A 17,958-nucleotide genomic window follows, 5' to 3' on the forward strand; every position below is an offset into this window, starting at 1 on the left:
GATGATAGACAACCACCAAAGCTACGAGATGTACACCTCCCCTACCATCCTCCATGCCCCAAAGGAAGTTTTTGAACATTTGCTCTAATGTCACTAGCGGGGCTTTAGGAAGAATGGTATCAGACAACATGTTAAATAGGAACAAAGCCGAGGACAAATCTCACTAAAGTAACTCTACATATCATACAGAGGGCTCTTGACTGCCATCTCGCCAGTCTCTGCCTAATGCTATGCTTAATATCTCTACACTCCACCTTCCATAACTATCTCCCCATAATGGGTACACCCAAATACTTCCAGTAGCCAACCTACTCTCCTACCCCAAGATCTCCTTGATGTTGACCTTGAGTTGAGGCTTAATTTTGGATTGAAGTGGACTGCTAATTTGGCTAGGTTGAGTTTCTGACTTGATGGGTGCAATAGTCTTCCAGGATCCTTCTGATCGTCAGAGCATTTTGCCTTATAGCCCGAGCAAAGAGCACATAGTCATCCGCAAAGAGGTATGAGATTGGGGTAGCAATGCAGAGTAGGCCTATATGCCTCAATGACCTATGCCAAAGAAGTAGCCTAAAGGGCTGTAGACAAGATATTAGCACAAATAATGAGCAAGTAGGGGGGAGAGGGCAACCTTGTCAAAAACCAATAGTGGAGTCGAAGTAGGGCATAGGTATGCCATTCACCAAGATAAGAAAGATCGAGGCTTGAACACAGCCCATAATTCAGCAGATCCAAACCTCGTGGGACCGAAAACTCTCTAGAGAATAGGAGAGAAAGCACCAGCTCATTCAGTCATATGCTTTCTCCATATCAAGCTTTTCAGCCATCACACTCCATCAACATAAGGCCCACTGAAGATCATGCATGACTCCTAGGAGATAAGGATATTGTCAGGTTGCAGCCACCTACAAAGGCCCCCTGTTTGGGGCTAACAAGTCTGGGAAGAATCCCCCTCAGTCTCGATACCAAATCTTCGTAGTAGCCCTGTAAAGTGTGGAACAAAGGCTAATGGGCCTGCAATAACATGGCTCAATGGCGTCTTGCCTCTTGAGGATTAGAGTGATGAAGGTCCTCTTTCATTCTCTAGGCATTGAGGCTGTATCAAAGAACTGCTAGATAGAAGCTACCACCTCATAGTGGATGATGACTAGTACCTTCTAAAGAAGAAAGGAAAAAGCCATCCGGGTTGGGCGCCTTGTCCTCCACCAAGGATCAGATAGCATCTTAGACCTCTCTAGTCATGATCAGACTGAAATAAGGGCAGTGTTTTCTAACTCTAAGACTCTCTCCTCATGCGCTAGTCCGAAGATAAAACTATCAGGCTGGGCTGCCCATTTTAGTATGAAAAACTACTTGAGCTCCTAGGTGATAATCTCTGGCCATCCTCCATACTTATACTATTTGGTAATCCTTAAAATCGTAGAAAATGGTTTAGACGAGCAGATGGATTTATATTTGGGTAACGTAATGTAAGAAAATAGCAAGAACTAATAGTGGAAAGAGTGAACCATACTCAACCAAAGAGAACTTTATGGACCAATATTGCGCCAACAAAAAAAAAAATCCCCCCCAAAAAATCCAAAGTTACGCCAAAGTCGGCAAATTCGGACAACTTTATGTTGCTGTAGTTTTCCTGCCTCTGTGACTGTGTGTTCCAAAACAAGCCAAGGTATCCCCAAACCCGTCCACCATGACTCCATGAGTCCATAGTAGGAGTCTCTCTCTCCATCGCTGGAGAGTTCTTCCTTTAGCGTCTTACCTTCATCCGTATAGCCGTCGCCCTCTTCCCGTCTCGCGGCCATGGGTTATGAAAACGATCCGTGAGCTCTTCGATCAAACCCTAACCCCCTTCTTCCTTTCTTTCTCTATTCGCACTTCTTCTCCTCTATTCCAAATTTAGGGTTCTTTCCTTCATTTTAGGTACATGGACGAAGACGGCGAGCCTCTGATGGACCCCGACATGCCTTCCGATCGGGAACCCTCGCCGGAGCCCGGGTACCCGGTCGACGACTACGAGGAGGAAGACTGGCGGCGGGAGCGGTCCCCGACGCCGGTGCTGGACTCGGCGGTGGACGAGGACAAGGTCGGCAAGCCCAGGAAGAGGCTGGTGAAGAAAGGCGCCAAGGAGAGCTCCCAGGATCACAGCGGGAGCCCGCTGGCGGCGCTCGCCGAGGAAGGTTTGGATGACTGGGAGGAGGAGGAGGAGGAGGCGTCTTCCTCTAAGAAGAGGAAGGCCTTGTATCTGCTGAAAGTCGGAAAGGAGGGGAGTGGGAAGAAGGAGAAGAGGAAGTCGTCGTCGTCAAAGATGGAACGGTCGGCAGGTAAGGTGTCCCAGGCTGGATCGAAGGGCTATGAAGGGTCTAGGGATCAGGGCGGTGATCCAGAGATTAAAGAACTATGGGACACCATTGCCGGGGGAGATTCAGAGGTTTGATCGAATCTGTCCTGTTGTCAATTTCTATCTGCGCTATCCTCTTTCACTTCTTTTGCTTGATTATAGAATTATGCAGTAGAAATTGACTTATATTTTGAAAGCATTATGTGATAGAAATTGACTTATATTTTGAAAGTCGAATTTCTGTCCCCGTATGTATTTTGTCTGAATTGTATGATTATCCAGAATTCATCTTATTTTAGTTCTCCTGCTGATCAAATTTAAGTGCATCACAATTTTTGGTAAGGAAAATTGTAGTAAGGGGAGGGGACTGTGCTGCATCCTTGGAAATAATGTGTCCTTCTATACATATGTAACAACCTAGAACCTCACCCATGGCTAACCAGAAGGTATTATTTAGGCTCCTTGATCATGTATAAGTATCCAAGATTTATCCAGTGAATAACCGATGTGAGACTAAATACATGCCCGTATGGATCCTTACATACTTTCTTCGTTTAAGTCCTAACGTTCTCGTTAGGCTAAGGATTCAAATCTAATTACAAGCACCACGATCGGCCCGTGATTAGCCCTAATAGATCCGTGCTGCAATGTTCTCTAGTCCACATAGGTTATGGGCCGTATCTGCTTTGATACTATTTTATTATGCTCTAGATCCGGAGTATGACATGGCCATGCTATTGAGCAATAGGTTTGATCATGGGTTAAGCTTAAAAGTCTAATAATGGGTAGAACTTAAGCTTAGTGTTATGATTCGTAGGGTTTGGCATAGAACGAGTATAGAAGAGTTGGTTTTGATCAGAGTTGCGCAGCGGAAGTACGGTGGAGTAGAAGAAGACTTAGTATCCTTGATGAAAATAGCTTTGTTATGAAATACGAATCCGATCATGCCATTTAGTATTTTTCATCTATTTATGTGTGTGTTTTAAGACAAAAATATAAGTTTTCTAATGACTCTTAGATTGCTATGACCGTCTCTAGAAATGGGAACAAATTGACACTTTGGAGTCAGCATCCAACGAAAACGGCCATTTGCCAACGGTTAAAGTTGGTAACAAATATGAACTAAGATATCTTGTCGATTATGAAGATAGCCCTATCACGGGTTATAGTGACTGTAGCGCAAAATCTATGAGCACTATTTTTAATTGAAAGTATGGATAAATGGCAAATATTTGAAGATTATGAATTTTAAATTGTACTTTTAGCTTTACGAACTTGTATGATTTGTGCATGCATGATTGGTTTGCAATGACACAGTTTGTTATTATATTTATGAAATGTTTATTTTATAGTATAAATTTACTTTTCAAATTATGCATTATATCATGTAAAAATTTATGCTTGATCCGATAAGATAATAAAAAGTTTACTTACTGAGTTGTGTCGCTTATATATCTCTATTTTTATTTTTCTCTCTCTTGACGAATAAAGTCAATAGGAATGAAGGAGGGTTTAGGCTTGGAGTCTGCGCTAGCAAGCATGATGATTTTATAGAAGATTTTAGTATTTTAAATTGACTATAAATTTGTAGTTAATGATTTTTTGAATATTAGGGATTATGGGTTTGGTATTTATATTTGGATTTAAATGCTCTAAACCAGTATTGGTTGCATTTATTGGATAATGAAATTAGACTTATATTTATTATATTTTGTTTGAGATGAATTTGGAAGTTAAATAAAATGTTTAGTTTCGTGTTATCATGGGTTATACCCCTTGGTAGCATAGCCGTGTTATGTTCCGAATTTGGGGCATGACATTTTAGTATCAACGTTCTTATCAGGCAATCCATTTGTTCTGAAGCGTTAATTCTTAAGAAGCAGAGAACCACAAGCTACTCCAAGTATCTTCTTAAGAAGCGTTAATTCTTAAGAAGCGTTAATTCTTAGCATACCCAACTATCTTCCATACAGTTCAGAGCAGAGGATGAACAATAGTGGGTGCGTTAGCTTTGGTTGAAGGGCAGATTCTTTCCTTCGACCTTTGTCGCTGGTGGAGCGCTGACCTCATGTTAGATTGACATGATTTTTGCAGAGTTTATATGATTTGTGTTGGGGTTGGGGGTTTTTGTGTTGAAGGGGGTTCTTCAATAGTGGCCTGACATAGGCATTCAAGGTAGAGAACAGGGAGTGTGAAATGAAAAAGGGAATGGGCAGGTTCGCAAGTGGGTGAGCTTCCATTTAGCATATTGAGTATTCAGTCCCTCAGAAAAAGCTGCACAACATATATATATATTTACAAAATGGGCTGCTGGTGGGTTCAGCTACCTTAGGCTTTGCATGTATGCTATAGATGTAGCATTTATATTCAGTCATTGGATTGTAGGTAAGGAATTTGATGAATGATGGACCATGCTATTTTTCCTTGTCAAGTGGGAGATTGCAAAATGTTTTGGTGAACATGTGATATTGTTTTGTAGGATTACATTGTATACTCATAGTGCAATTACTGCCTTAGTTTGCTCACTCTTGACTTTGTTACTTTCAGAATCATGCTACTAAGAATGTGACTGTGGCTTTGCACATAATTCCCACTTGTTTTACTACTGGCTAACTTCAGTTTCGATTTAAACACATAGGATGACTATTAGCATCTTTTGATCAAGTCAATTCTATGTGCCATTTTGGGACTGTTAATTGGTTGTTCACCCAACTAATGTTATAATTAGCAATGTATTTCCTAGTCTATCTGAAGTAACAAACCTAGAATGAGGAAGCCCTACTCTGAATGGTGGACTTGATAAAACTTGCATATGATTCAAAATTATCTGAATCCTCTTGCCCCCAATTCCTGGATGTCCCCGTACAAACTCTCTGCTAAACTCTCTGCTACTGGTGGCGTGATCGTGTTGCCTTTAGGTGAAACATTTCTTTCCTGAAGTACTTGATGTTTTGATATCGAGTGCTGTGATCTTCTAGCAATGTCACTGGATATGTAACCTCAGGATTGGATTTCTCATGTGAACATTGACATGTGTATGCTGCCCATGTATATTTCTTATGTAGACACTTGTTAGGGGCTTGTCTTTTGGTTTGACCTTTTCTTGGAGAAAATTTGATTCGACTTTTTGGTTTATAATTTGCCTCCCAGAGAAATGCTGTTTTTCCTTTCATAGTTTACCTTCTTCTTTCTTTTGTCTGCACTTTTCTCAAGTTTGGAAGAGCTTTGGACGGTTGCTTCTTGGTTGGATTAGTTTATACTTCATAACCAACTGGCCCCTTATATTTCGTTCTAGGTTATACTATTGCAAAACACAAAGTATGCCTTGGTTGGGAATGTGGCTGTACTAGTAGAATTTGTCATCAGATTGATAGCTGGTTCTGAAGCATTCTGAAATAGCTGATCATCCTTGATCCATCAAATCATCACAATATAAATGACAGAGAGGTTCTTTTTTAAGGTTATGGTATGTTGCCATTTGTTAAGTGTTATTGCTTGCTAAAAATCATGGAAATTAATTTTCATTCTGTTTATTATGGAAATGACATTTTTAATAAAACCTATCTATATATGTCTTCTCCATGTTAAATGTGGTTTCACCTTTAGATATTTGGAGGCTTAGGTCCTTATGTGTACCAATCATTAATGCAGATAACTTGATCATTTTTCTTTCCTGACTAGCTAGATATCTGGAGGTTGTGATGAATGTTTAGTTGATCATGATGGATGCAAATCTTATTTTATTTACTTGCAGATTTTGAAGAGCTGGACATTTTGAACAAATGGAGCCATGCAATTCTTATTGAAGTCATAATTAAATAATAGGGCACCGCCTTAATGTTAAGCCTTGTTAATTAAATTTCTTCTATGTCAATTGAATAGGATGACCAAGAGGGCATGAGAACCGTGGATGATGATAACTTCATTGATGATAGTGGTGTTGATCCAGCTGATCGCTTTGGAAGTGACAATGAAGCTAGTTCTCCAAGGAATGCTCCTCAGGTTGGTAGTTTCTTCTCATTTCTAAAGTTACAGTTCCAGCGTTAGTGTTGGTTAAGATATGTAGCTGTCATCATGATTTTCCGGCTAGCTATCATGACTTTATTTGAGTTACATAACCACTTGCAATGGGTTTGCAACTGTTGTACCTTAATGGAGCATTTAACCTAAAAGGGCAATAGACAATGATTTATGATTGCATCTGCCTGAACTGTTTTGTGCTCTTTAATACACTATCCAAGTGTGCCTTTAGCTTTTCACAGGCTTAATGTTTTGGTGTGTATGCCTTGTTTTATTTTACTCATTCTGTGTAAGAACAAAAAGTCCTCACATTTTTTTTCATACAGGCAGTGGAGGGTGAGGAAGATGATGAAATTAATCGACTCTTGAAAGGGGGTAAGAAAAAAAAGAAGAATGAGAAATCACCTGCTGAACTGGCTTTGATAGTTGAACATCTCATGGCTGAGCTTGAAGTCACAGCTGAGGAAGATGCTGAACTAAATAGGCAAAATAAACCAGCCATTAATAAACTCAAGAAGCTCCCTTTGCTTATAGAGGTTCTTTCAAAGTAAGTTTGTCAGATCACCTGTACCATAACCATTTAGCCTTTTCTCAACTATTTGGGGATGGCTGGTCAGATCCCTGTGCATTAGAATATTTTGTTTTGAATTATCTCATTTGGTTGTTAACTAATTGAATCAAAATTATGTTTATCAAATAGTATTTATCCTTAGTGCTATATTATTTTGTAGTTGCTGACTTCTTATTTGACAAACCTTTTTGCAGGAAAAAGCTTCAGCAAGAATTTTTAGATCATGGAGTACTAACTCTTCTGAAGAATTGGCTCGAACCTCTGCCCGATGGAAGTTTGCCTAATATGAATATTCGAACTGCCATACTAAAGTTATTGACTGATGTATGTAGTACCTTTTCCTTTCTAGGTCACTATTCCTTTAATTTTTTTAATCTGGATGCTTAATGAATTCCTTTATACCACAGATTGATGTATACTGTGGATATGCTTGGTTTGAGTCATATTTTGAGAACCAACTTTTCCTTTGATACCATGTGCTCATTTTTATACAAGTTGTCTTATAATGCAGTTTCCCATTGATTTAGAGCAATATGACAGGAGAGAACAGCTCAAAAAGAGTGGCCTTGGGAAGGTTCGACTGACTATAGTTGCCTACTAACAAGTTCTTTTGAAAATTTTAGCCTACAAATAACCAGTCTTAACTTATTCTTTTTTCCTGCAGGTCATTATGTTTTTATCTAAATCCGATGAGGAGACTACATCCAACAGAAAACTGGCGAAAGAATTGGTTGATAAATGGGTAATATTATGAACTATGAATTCTGTATAGGTGCCGGGTGGAATATATGTTCTAGAGTATATTTGCTTAGATTGTTTTTTGGTATTTATACACAATGGCTTATGTGGAGGGTCTGATGCATTGAGATATGTGTCCTCATCATCGTGTTACTATAAATAAATTCTTCAGAGTCGGCCGATATTTAACAAGAGCACTAGATTTGAGGATATGAGGAGTTTCGATGACGGGAGAGTTCCCTATAGAAGGCAAACTATGAAGAAGTAACTACTGCCTTTACCACTTACTGTTAATTTAAAAAATTGACAGCTTTGGTAATTTCTGTTTATGCTAAAAATTTAGGATAGTATATCATATGACCTGCATTCTTTGATTTCTGAACTTTGTTGCTGCTTCTGGATTTTATCCTTAAGACCTGCAGCTAGAGCTGCTGGAGTGGAATCTAGAGACGATGATCTTGATTTGGCTGAGTTCTCACAGTAAGATTATATTTCGACTCTAAGTTTCTTACCATTGATCTGAATATACATGTGTTCATATTCTATTTTTATAAAACTGAAGGGTTGAATTTTGGTATCTATAGTGATCGCAAGTCTGGACAAGCAGCTTCCAGGCAACATGCTTCGAGGCCAGAAGCATTGCCCTTGGATTTTGTTGTGCGTCCTCAATCGAAGGTAGACCCAGAACTGATCAGGGAACGAGCTAAGCAAGTCATGCACGATCAGCGTCGGCTGAAGGTTGGTTCTTCATCTTCATTGACTTCAATCTTCATTGTCTGTATGGTGAAATATCATATATTTATACTTGGCAGAAAACTTGATGTGTTGATATATGAATCATTTTATGGAAATTTTGCAAAAACTTAGATGATGCTGAATGGACTTGGAATTGAAGTCTAATTGCATAGATGGTGGAGGTAGAAGGAACTAAAATGTCAATTGGGGATAGTATAATGGAATGACCTGCTATTTTATTTGATATATTTTGGCTGTAGTACTTCGGCTTTACTGGCTATCTAAGTTGCTGAACGGTTGATATTTTACTTGTTCGATTGGAAATGCAGATGAACAAGAAATTGCAGCAGTTGAAAGCACCCAAAAAGAAGCAGCTGCAGGCATCAAAACTTAGCGTTGAGGGTCGTGGAATGGTGAAGTACTTGTAATCAGCTACAGGTGATTAAGCATGAGCAATAAACTGTCAACCATATCAGGATCAACTACCATACAATAACCATGGCATATTCTCTCGGTGGCTTGTTACTTTCATGAAATGAATGTTAATATTTTTATATATTGTGGCATATCTACAATCACTAATGCCCAGATCTGTTTCCGCCATTTGTTGGGGACAGTAACAGAGGATGGGATAAAAATTATCTTGGCCTCCTCTGGTCGAGAAAGGAGGGAGGGAAGTTCTTAATGTCCGAGGAATTGGAGACAATTACTACAGTCTCATTGTATAAAGTGGCTGGTACACCAATATTTTGTCTATAATGCTGCAGTACTTGATGTGACATTGGTTTTGGGCCTATGCATCCTTGGCTTTTGAGGACATTAATGATTCTGCACTAGTTGGAAATCAGCATTGAGGTGGGCAAAGGCTCGCCGGAGTTGTCTCGATTCTTTCAGAACCTTCTTATAGAAATATCCAAACATATGCCTAAAAAGTGTTGGGCAAGCTTGAGCTCGCCTGATCGGTTAGCTAGAGATGCCAGCGGTAACGGCTCAGCCCCATCTCAAGACTGGGACTCATCGGGTGAGAGCAAAGCAATTGCCCGAGTAGGTTCGGGGAAGCATGCCTCAGCACTACCGGGCCTTCAGCAGGGGGTGTCGCAGAGTTTTCAGGCTTGGCTCCGGTGCAGGACATTGCCCACGCCACTTCCCACCGATCGTGTGGACGATAGGCTGTGTTATGTGCCCCAAAACGGGATCCTCTTTGGTGCAATTTTTGAAGGGAAAAGTGTGGTACTATCGTAAATAACCATCACATTATCCATCTTGGAGATGTGCGGAGACATGGATCTGAAAAGTACGTCTGACAGCAATGGTATAAGATTCTGGTGCAAAAGTTGCACCTCAGAGGATCCCATATGCCTTCTGCAGTCTCCCGTTGTCTGAGTTGCTCGTGTATGTCAAGGAGCTACGCCTTGAGTGTATCAACCTGTTTGTCTGAGTTGCTCGTGTATGTCAAGGGGCTATTGGAAGTTTCTGGGTTATCAAACTACCTCCCAAGCATTTGGTTTTAATTGCCTGGTAATACAAAGACTATTTTCAATGAAATTGATGGAAAAAAAATATATAATCGACAGAATTTATAGCTTCGGGTTATCATCAAAAAAAAAATGAAAAGAAAAAAAAAATGAATTGTTAGCAACGGTTTATATTCCGAGCAATTTTTGCTGTATCCACCCTTCTGAGTACGTAATTCCTGTTTATGAACGTTTCTTTTCAAAAAAGAAATGATCCCACTCGTGCTTACGTTCGCTCCCCACCAAAAAATACTTCCAGCTGTTGGACTCTTGCAATGGCGACGAAAACCCCTCCAACTCCAACATCTCCCTTCTCAGCTTCTCCGCCCTCTCAATCACTCCCTCCACAGCCACGTCAAAGGCATCTCCCGAATTCTCCAACCTAGACCTAGGATCCGCGTATATTAACCTTGGGATCAGCCTAATAACCTCATCCCTCATAGCTCTCACCTGCTCTTCGGTGAACCTACTCAGCGCCTCCTCTATGCTCACCTTCCCCTCCCTCACCTCGTCCTCTGATATGAACACGGAGTACCTGGTATAGTTCCGCGGGAGATGCCACAAGTACTGCACGTATGCTGACCCCGGGTGGAAAAATACCGGCACGCACCCGGCGACCATCGAGTCGAACGCCGACCGCCTCGTGTATGAGTCTCCTGGGGGCTGCAAGCAGAACACTGAGCTCTGGAACGTCTTCATGATGCTGCTCGGCGAGTGGCACTTGCTCGCGTTCAAGTCACAGTTCAGCAGCTTGCACCGGTGAGACTCACGACACTGACCGATTAGTTGGCTGCGGATCGAACCGGTCTGGTTCGGGCGTTGGGCACCGGCGAAAGAGAATAACCAAGGCCTCTCCAGCTGCTTCATCCTGTCTTGCCATGCAAAGACCTCGCTATCTTTGGAAGGGTGGAAATAGGTGGGATACGGTATCGCAAAATCATTACTGTGCCAGGGACTGGATTCGATCACCAGCACGGTCATGTTCTTAGCCTCCGGAAGGACCAATAACTTGCCACCCCAAGAATTTTCCTCCTCTCCGGGCCTTCTGAAGTCCCATGCAATCCTCCCAGCCACAAGAAAGTGGTCTTTCCCTCCCATGGCCGTCCATTCCGGCTGCGACTTGAGCCACCGGACGAGGTCCAGCGACAGCGAGTCTCGAACCGATGTGTTGTAGCTCCAGAGGTATCGGGCGACGTCGAGCCCTGCGTAAAACGGAACAAAGATGGCGGAGGCCCGGGAGGAGTTAGTTGTCAGGCACTCGTACCGCTTCATCCGGTTGTGGAAGATGACTTCGAGGGCGAACTGATTGGTGGCGTACCACCCGGCATCGAAGAAGATGCCCTCGGAGTTGCCGAGCGGGGGGCCGAGGCCGGCGTTGGAGGTGAAGAGGCACATGTCGGTCCATTGGCTGATGGAACGGCAGTCGCGAAGCAGGTCCTTGTTGAATCGGCTCGGCAGGTCGTGGACGTAGATGTAACGGCCGGAGCACCGGTCTCTTGGCGGTGGCTGCGTAAGTGGCGGATTTTGGGCGCTGCTCGCGGCGATCGATACCGATATTTTGGAGGGACGGCCGTAGAACAAAATGAGACATAAGCCGATGGCAAATGGGATGATGTACCGCGACTGCACGAGTTTTCTTTGAAGCTTGCTGTAACATCGATCCATGCATGCATGCGTTGAGAGAGAGAGAGAGAGAGAGAGAGGGAGAGAAGGGAAGGAAGGATGGGGGCTCAGAATAGTTCGGTGGGATGGGAGATCGTTTGGTGGCCTCCAGGGTTTGGAGAATTTTGGAAGAGCGAGGTTGAAAAAAAATGGGAAGCGTACGAGGTCTCGTTTTCTTAAATTCTAGACGAAATAAAAACACGAGAGTTAATTGGGTTCTAAACCCGGTTGATGCTTCGTATATATCCCGATATCCTAATTTACACCGCACGTTCAATGTACAAGTCTAATATATATACGGGTTTGCGGTTCGTGGAAACTAGACGTCCTTTTTTGTGGTGAGAAGTTTTTTAGACAATAAGCATGCAGTAGATCATATAGTTATGTTATGCATCGAGGGGTCAAATCTTTGATATTTAAAGATTCCAATCCATGGACGCAAAGAAAAACCTTGACTTGCCTGCTGATCGTTTGGGGTTCTAACAGTCATCTCCCGCTCCATTGACGCTGCGATCGGGGACATGAAAGCTTCAATTTATTTATTTATTTTTTAACGTCTCCTTCCTTTATGCATGCATCTACTGTTAGCCGGTTACAACGCCGATCGATGCCATTGTGCCACCGCATGGTGTTTTGTAAATAATAGAGCTTCTTCTTGTTCAGATCCATCCCTTCCAGTTTTAGAAGATGTTGGGTAAATAGAGAAGCAATAGGTGCAATCAATGAAATAAATAACTGCTTATATTATATTAGATCATCTTTAAATTTCCTCATTCGAATAAATTTCTCGAGTTAGGATAAATTTCTGAATCCGGATTTCCCAAAAAAAAAATCATCACAGAAAATTTCTTTCCTATATTTCTAACATATTTAGATATACATGGCTTCCTAAAATATTATTTTTCTTGAGCAAATAATAATCCCTCTTCTTTAGTTTGGTCGAAAGAGATTCTGCTTCCCAAAATATTTCTTTTCTATGTATGGTGATTTCTGTCATATTTAGATATAAATGGCATCCTAAAATATTTTCTTCCTAAAATATTTTTCCTTTAATAAATTTTATTTTAAAAAAAATTATGGATATTTTAGACGATTTTTGTACGATTTTCTTTTTGAATTTTTTAGAGGATTCAATATGCTTTCTTTTTTCCATTTAATAGGTATATTAACATATTAAAAACGAATGTTTCAAATGACTTTCTATGATTTTCTTTCTCATTTCTTGAATTTTGGAGAGAAGTTTAATTTTCTATCTCCTTTCTATTAATTTGTAGGCATGGAAGTTAAGCATTAGATCATTACCGTTTTTGCCAAATATAATATTGGAAGGATGAAGATGGGCTCCAGAATGATTTGGACACCATTTAAATTTAGATACTATAAATAAATTAGACCCAACCTGTAAAATTTCATGGTATCTATTTAAATTTGTTATTCCTAAATTGAATTATGAGACATGGTAGATCATATATTGACAAGAAAGAACTGCACAATTAACCGGATAAAGTAAAAATAACCCTTCCTTGATTTGATATAGAGAGATATTGCTTTCTAAAATATTTCTTTCCTATATACAGTGATTTTTAATATATTTAGATATGTGCAGCTTCCTAAAATATTATCTTTCCTTAGCAAATAAAAACCCTTTTTCTTAATTTGTTAGAGAGAGAGTCGCTTCCTAAAATATTGCTTTCCTATGTATTATGATTTTTAATATATTTAGATATACATGACTTTATAAAATATTCATATTTCTCAGCAAATAAAGATCCCTCTTTCTTAATTTGATAGAGAAATTAAAATATTTTTTTAGGAAACATGACGATTTTTAATATATTTAGATATACATAGCTTTCTAAAATATGTTTTTTCTAGATAACTTTTAACAAGTTCTATACTATTTTCTCTCTAATTTTTCTAAATTCTGAAGAGAGATTTAGTTTATACCAAAAGAAAAAATATCTGGCGATGCGATGGAAGAAAAATATAAACATAAAAGTTATTGAAGAAAATTAAGCATCAAAGATGCGAGGTTTAGTTTTTAAATTTTTAAATTTATTTATTGAATACAATAATATCTTTAATTTAGTAAATTTTAAAAAGAAATAATTATATTGTATATTATAATAAATATTATTCCAAGTGGTTGGAGGAAGGGAAGGCACCGTAGCGAGGCGGGGAGAAGTTGATGAGGTGTGGGTTACTGCAGTCAAGAGTCTTCCCCAGTCCTCGACATTCCGTGCGATCATTTGGGGATTCGATACGCACGTGGCAACGGTATGCGTAAAAATGAAGGAACGGGAATTTGCTGCCTGACCGAGATGATATCACCCTGGTTTTATCTTCAGAGTTAACAAATTTTTTATTGCTAAGGCGACCCTTTGAATTACAAGCTGCTAGTTTTTTTGTCTTTTTTGATCTGAGTGAATATATGTAGAAGAAATTAACACATCGGCACTTTGCAATTGAATGGGGATGGCAGCAACATACTCACTCATAGATAACATTATTTCAGGTAGGTTTCCTGCATGCCTTGTCCATGAAATATGTGCTAAACCAACCAAAGCCCAAGTCAACTGAGCTGTGTCTATTGGAGATAAGAGGCTAGACCGAAGTAAAACTATTTTAAGTTTGAAGCTGGTCAAATCTATGGAAGTCAAATCTATGGAAGTGCCCAGAGTTCGGGCTTAAGAAAGAGCTTATCCCACTGATGTTCGCCTTCTCTCCCCGCCAGAGCAATCTTCCAGCCATTGGACCCTTGAAATGGCGATGGAACTCCTTCCCTCATCTCCCTCCTCAGCCGCCCAATCCTCTCAATCACACCCTCCACAGCCACATCAAACGCATCCTTCAAACTTTCCACACCCCTCGGATATCCGTATAGAAGCCTTGGAATCAACCTGATAACCTTCTCCCTCATAGACCTGATATCTTCTTCACGGAACCTACTCTGGACTTCCTCTATGCTCGTTTTCCCCTGCCTCACCTCGTCGGCCGGAATGAACACCGAGTACCTGGTGTGGTTCCCCGGTAGATGCCACAAGTACTGCACGTAGGCCGACCCCGGGTGGAAGAGCACCGGCACGCACCCGGCCAGCATCGCGTCGAACATGGACCTCCTCGTGAATGTATCCCCTGGAGGCTGCAAGCAGAACGCCGAGCTCCGGAACGCCCTCATGACGCTGCTTGTCGAGCGGCACTCGGTCGCGCCGAGTCTGCATTCCAGCAAGTTGCACCGGCGAGACCGGCGGCACTGATCCATGACACGGTCGCGGATCGCGGTGGCCTGGCCCCGGCGCCGCGCACCTGCGAAAGAGAATAGCCAGGGCCTCTCCACCTTCCTCATCCTATCTTGCCATGCAAGGACCTGGCTAGCTTTTGAAGGGTGGAAATAGCTTGGATAGGGGATCCCGATCTCGTTGCTCCTCCAGGGACTGGATTCGATTATCAGGACCGTCATGTTCCTGGCCTCCGGGAGGAGCAAGAACTTGTTGACCCAATCACGCGGTTCATCGCTTCGCCTTTTGAGGTCCCGGTCGACCCTTCCAACCACAAGAAAGTGGTCTTTTCCCCCCATGGCTGCCCACTCAGGCCTCGACCTCAGCCACCTGACGAGGTCCAGCGATACCGAGTCCCGAAGCGATAGGCTGCGGTTCCATAAGTGGCGGTAGACTTCGAGGCCGGCGTAGAATGGAACGTAGATGGCGGAGGCCCGGGACGAGTCGGTGGTCAGGCACTCGTATTGCTTCATCCGATTATGGAAGATGACTTCCAGGGCGAACTGGTTGGTGTTGTGCCAGCCAGCCTCGGAAGAGATGCCGTCGGAGTCGTCGAGCGGTGGGCCGAGGCCAGTGTTGGAGAGGGCGAGGCACATGTCGTTAAAGATGCTCAGATTCCGGCAGTCACGCAAAATATCGGCGTTGAATCGGCTCGGAAGGGCATGAGCAAAGATGTACCGGCCGGCACACCGGTCGGTCCGTGCCGGCCCTGCGATAAAACGGTCGGTGCTGGCGACGGAGAAAATATTGGATTGATGACAAATAAGGAGGATGAACAATAAGGTGGCGACGGTCGGGATCATGTACCAGAAGTGGCGAAGTTCTCCGGCATGCCTGCCGTCGAATCGATCCATGGCCATAGACAGGGGGCCCCAGCGCTCACAGGAGTTTCTACATCCTCCTCCATTAATTGAACGCTAGCCTTTCCTTTTGCTCGCTTCGATCATTGGACGCTAGCCTTTTTTTTGCTCTCTCTCTCTCTCTCTCTCTGGTAAGCATTGAACGCTATCCTTTGGAATTTAAAGCCAAGGGACGCTAATGGTGAAAAATTTAGTTTCCATTCTGTTGCCTCGAATGATGCTTTCTACTGAGATTTCCCGTATCTACTAAGAAGCTGACAACGCAGCTGATTGAATGGCATCTAATATAGCCGATTGTACCTGATCTATATTGTGGACTTCTGCAATAAATCTTTCTTGCCCATAGTTTAATATTTTATTTGTTAATTCTCGTAGGTGTACTAGTATGTTCGCATGGTTTAATTTATTTATTTTACCAAAAAATCAAAGATGCTGCGAACTTGTGGATTAAAATTTTATAAATATTTCAAAAAAATGATTTGAGGCACCCGCGTATATCCTGCGAATTGCTTGAGAAGAACAATCTCGTTCTTCTTCGGTCCCAATTTATGCTTATCTTTGAAACACGACTATCCGTCATTGGTATCACCATCGTAATTGAATGGATATGAATCCTTAGCGCCAATCTCTCTTGTCACATGGCAAAAGATTATGTAGGAGCGCATTAAGTAGTTTGGCAAGAATAGAAACTTTTAATTATTCAATTTAATAAATCAAGCCAGTTAATGATTTAATAATTAAATGGGTTGGCGAGAAACGAAACTACCTGTCTAAATTGAATATTCTTATTTTAAATTAAAATTTGCTTGATTAAATGTCGTTAAATATGTAGATACACAAGGAAACCAAAAAAACAAAAAGGTGAATTGAATGATGTTAAATATATAGATACACAACAGCCTACCAATATCATTAATTATTATTTTAACATTAACATTAAATATTAATAATATTTTAATATTGAATTGAATATTGAATAATTAATGGTTTAATCGGATTATATCTCTATTTTAATATTAAATGAGGTGAATTTTAAAATATGAGTTTAATCAAATATCGAATAATTAAATCTTTTAATAAGCCGAGCATCATATGATATGTAAATTAATTTCTATAGCATGACAACTATATTGTTTTACATACTAAACCAGTAAAATTAAACTTGCAGAAATCATAAATTCTATAAGCATTACGACTGTAAATATAAAATATGATTTATATTTATCGAAAAAAATTTATATTTATGAATTTATATAAAAATATTATTAAGATAATAGGTTATTAATAAATATTAATTTTAATTAATAATAATTAATACTGAATATAATTAATAGATATTAAATTTATATTAAGCTTATTTATTAAATAAGTATTAAAAAATATATTTAACTTCTATATTAAATGCCAATATAAGGTTTTCATACTAATATTAAATTTGATTAATAGTGAAAATTAATATTTATTAAATAATGATATTTTGTTAAATATTTAACATTATATTAAATATCTAATAATGAAGTCCCAACCCGAATTTTCCCCAATTTTGGACCAAAATTGTTCTGGGCCCAACATGAGGTGTTCCACTCGCTTTATGTTTATATTCTTCGGATTAAACAGCAGTTAATCTTATGTGCAATGATTACAGGGAATCAGAAGAGATGATAGGAAAGCCAGCTTGGTATAATAAATAGTTTGTTAGGTTTTGACTGCATTTGAGCCTGTTTGGTGTTGTTTTTGTTCTCAAGAATTCAAAAAAAAAAAAAATGGCTGAACATAAAAGTGTATTTATGTGGGTGTGAATATATGTACATATATAAACTCTTTAATTTTTAAATTATCTGTAAAACTTTTTGTGCTTTTCGCAGGAAAAGATAATTGCTTTCTAAAAACTGATATAACACATTGCAAATAAAGTCTGCCTCCAACATCAATGTCCAAGCAGTAATTCATTCTGTTTTATATATATATAAAAAAAAAAACATAAAAGCAATAATGATACTTGAACAAATCTTTCTGTTTTCACTTATATAACTGTTTTGCAATTAAAAATTATCATGATGACTATGATAAGAGAAGGGGGGAAAGAACGATCAAGAAAAAAGAATGGGATATTTGATTGGAGTTTTTAAAAAAAAGGAATGACAAAGTAGATTTTTTATGAAAATAAAATTCTCATATTTTGTGAGAAAGAAAAATTCATATAGAACATAGAAAAATTCAATTTCCACCGGCTAGAATTAAAGTT

The 17,958-nt window shown here is 40.1% G+C and overlaps 3 protein-coding genes across 5 annotated transcripts; 1 reads left to right on the forward strand and 2 right to left on the reverse strand.

The window, feature by feature from the left end:
* The first annotated feature begins 1,625 nt into the window (after positions 1-1,625).
* On the forward strand, positions 1,626-9,178 carry LOC103703504 (protein IWS1 homolog 1-like). Of its 3 annotated transcripts, XM_039124166.1 has the most exons (12): positions 1,626-1,817; positions 1,918-2,425; positions 6,218-6,337; positions 6,682-6,902; positions 7,121-7,250; positions 7,438-7,500; positions 7,591-7,668; positions 7,837-7,928; positions 8,079-8,144; positions 8,249-8,402; positions 8,532-8,581; positions 8,729-8,977. In XM_039124166.1, the coding sequence occupies exons 1-11, from the start codon at positions 1,798-1,800 to the stop codon at positions 8,562-8,564; spliced, it is 1,485 nt and encodes a 494-aa protein (XP_038980094.1). In that variant the 5' UTR covers positions 1,626-1,797; the 3' UTR covers positions 8,565-8,581; positions 8,729-8,977. The 3 variants fall into 3 exon arrangements, with proteins under 3 accessions (XP_038980094.1, XP_026658929.2, XP_038980093.1); XM_026803128.2 differs by lacking the exon at positions 8,532-8,581 and having other exon boundaries at positions 8,729-9,178; XM_039124165.1 differs by lacking the exon at positions 8,532-8,581 and having other exon boundaries at positions 1,630-1,817; positions 1,898-2,425; positions 8,729-9,178.
* Positions 9,179-9,202: 24 nt separating this feature from the next.
* On the reverse strand, positions 9,203-11,323 carry LOC103703594 (xyloglucan galactosyltransferase KATAMARI1 homolog). The gene has a single exon (XM_008786502.3). The coding sequence runs from the start codon at positions 11,306-11,308 to the stop codon at positions 10,097-10,099; it is 1,212 nt and encodes a 403-aa protein (XP_008784724.2). The 5' UTR covers positions 11,309-11,323; the 3' UTR covers positions 9,203-10,096.
* Positions 11,324-14,237: 2,914 nt separating this feature from the next.
* LOC103703593 (xyloglucan galactosyltransferase KATAMARI1 homolog) lies at positions 14,238-15,464 on the reverse strand. Its single transcript, XM_008786501.3, has one exon. It carries the CDS (start codon positions 15,447-15,449, stop codon positions 14,238-14,240), a length of 1,212 nt encoding a protein of 403 aa, XP_008784723.3. The 5' UTR covers positions 15,450-15,464.
* Positions 15,465-17,958: the final 2,494 nt, after the last annotated feature.

This window comes from Phoenix dactylifera, chromosome 3, assembly GCF_009389715.1.
Source record: "Phoenix dactylifera cultivar Barhee BC4 chromosome 3, palm_55x_up_171113_PBpolish2nd_filt_p, whole genome shotgun sequence".
In the NCBI taxonomy this organism is placed as follows: domain Eukaryota; kingdom Viridiplantae; phylum Streptophyta; class Magnoliopsida; order Arecales; family Arecaceae; genus Phoenix; species Phoenix dactylifera.

Bases quoted from the DNA above. Each gene is read 5' to 3' on its own strand.
- LOC103703593 (XM_008786501.3), bottom strand. From the start codon at position 15,449: ATGTGCCTCGCCCTCTCCAACACTGGCCTCGGCCCACCGCTCGACGAC.
- LOC103703594 (XM_008786502.3), bottom strand. From the start codon at position 11,308: ATGTGCCTCTTCACCTCCAACGCCGGCCTCGGCCCCCCGCTCGGCAAC.
- LOC103703504 (XM_026803128.2), top strand. From the start codon at position 1,798: ATGGGTTATGAAAACGATCC. The intron at 7,501-7,590 runs GTTCGACTGACT...TTTTTCCTGCAG, and splicing joins AAAAGAGTGGCCTTGGGAAG to GTCATTATGTTTTTATCTAA. The intron at 7,929-8,078 runs GTAACTACTGCC...TTTATCCTTAAG, and splicing joins AGAAGGCAAACTATGAAGAA to ACCTGCAGCTAGAGCTGCTG.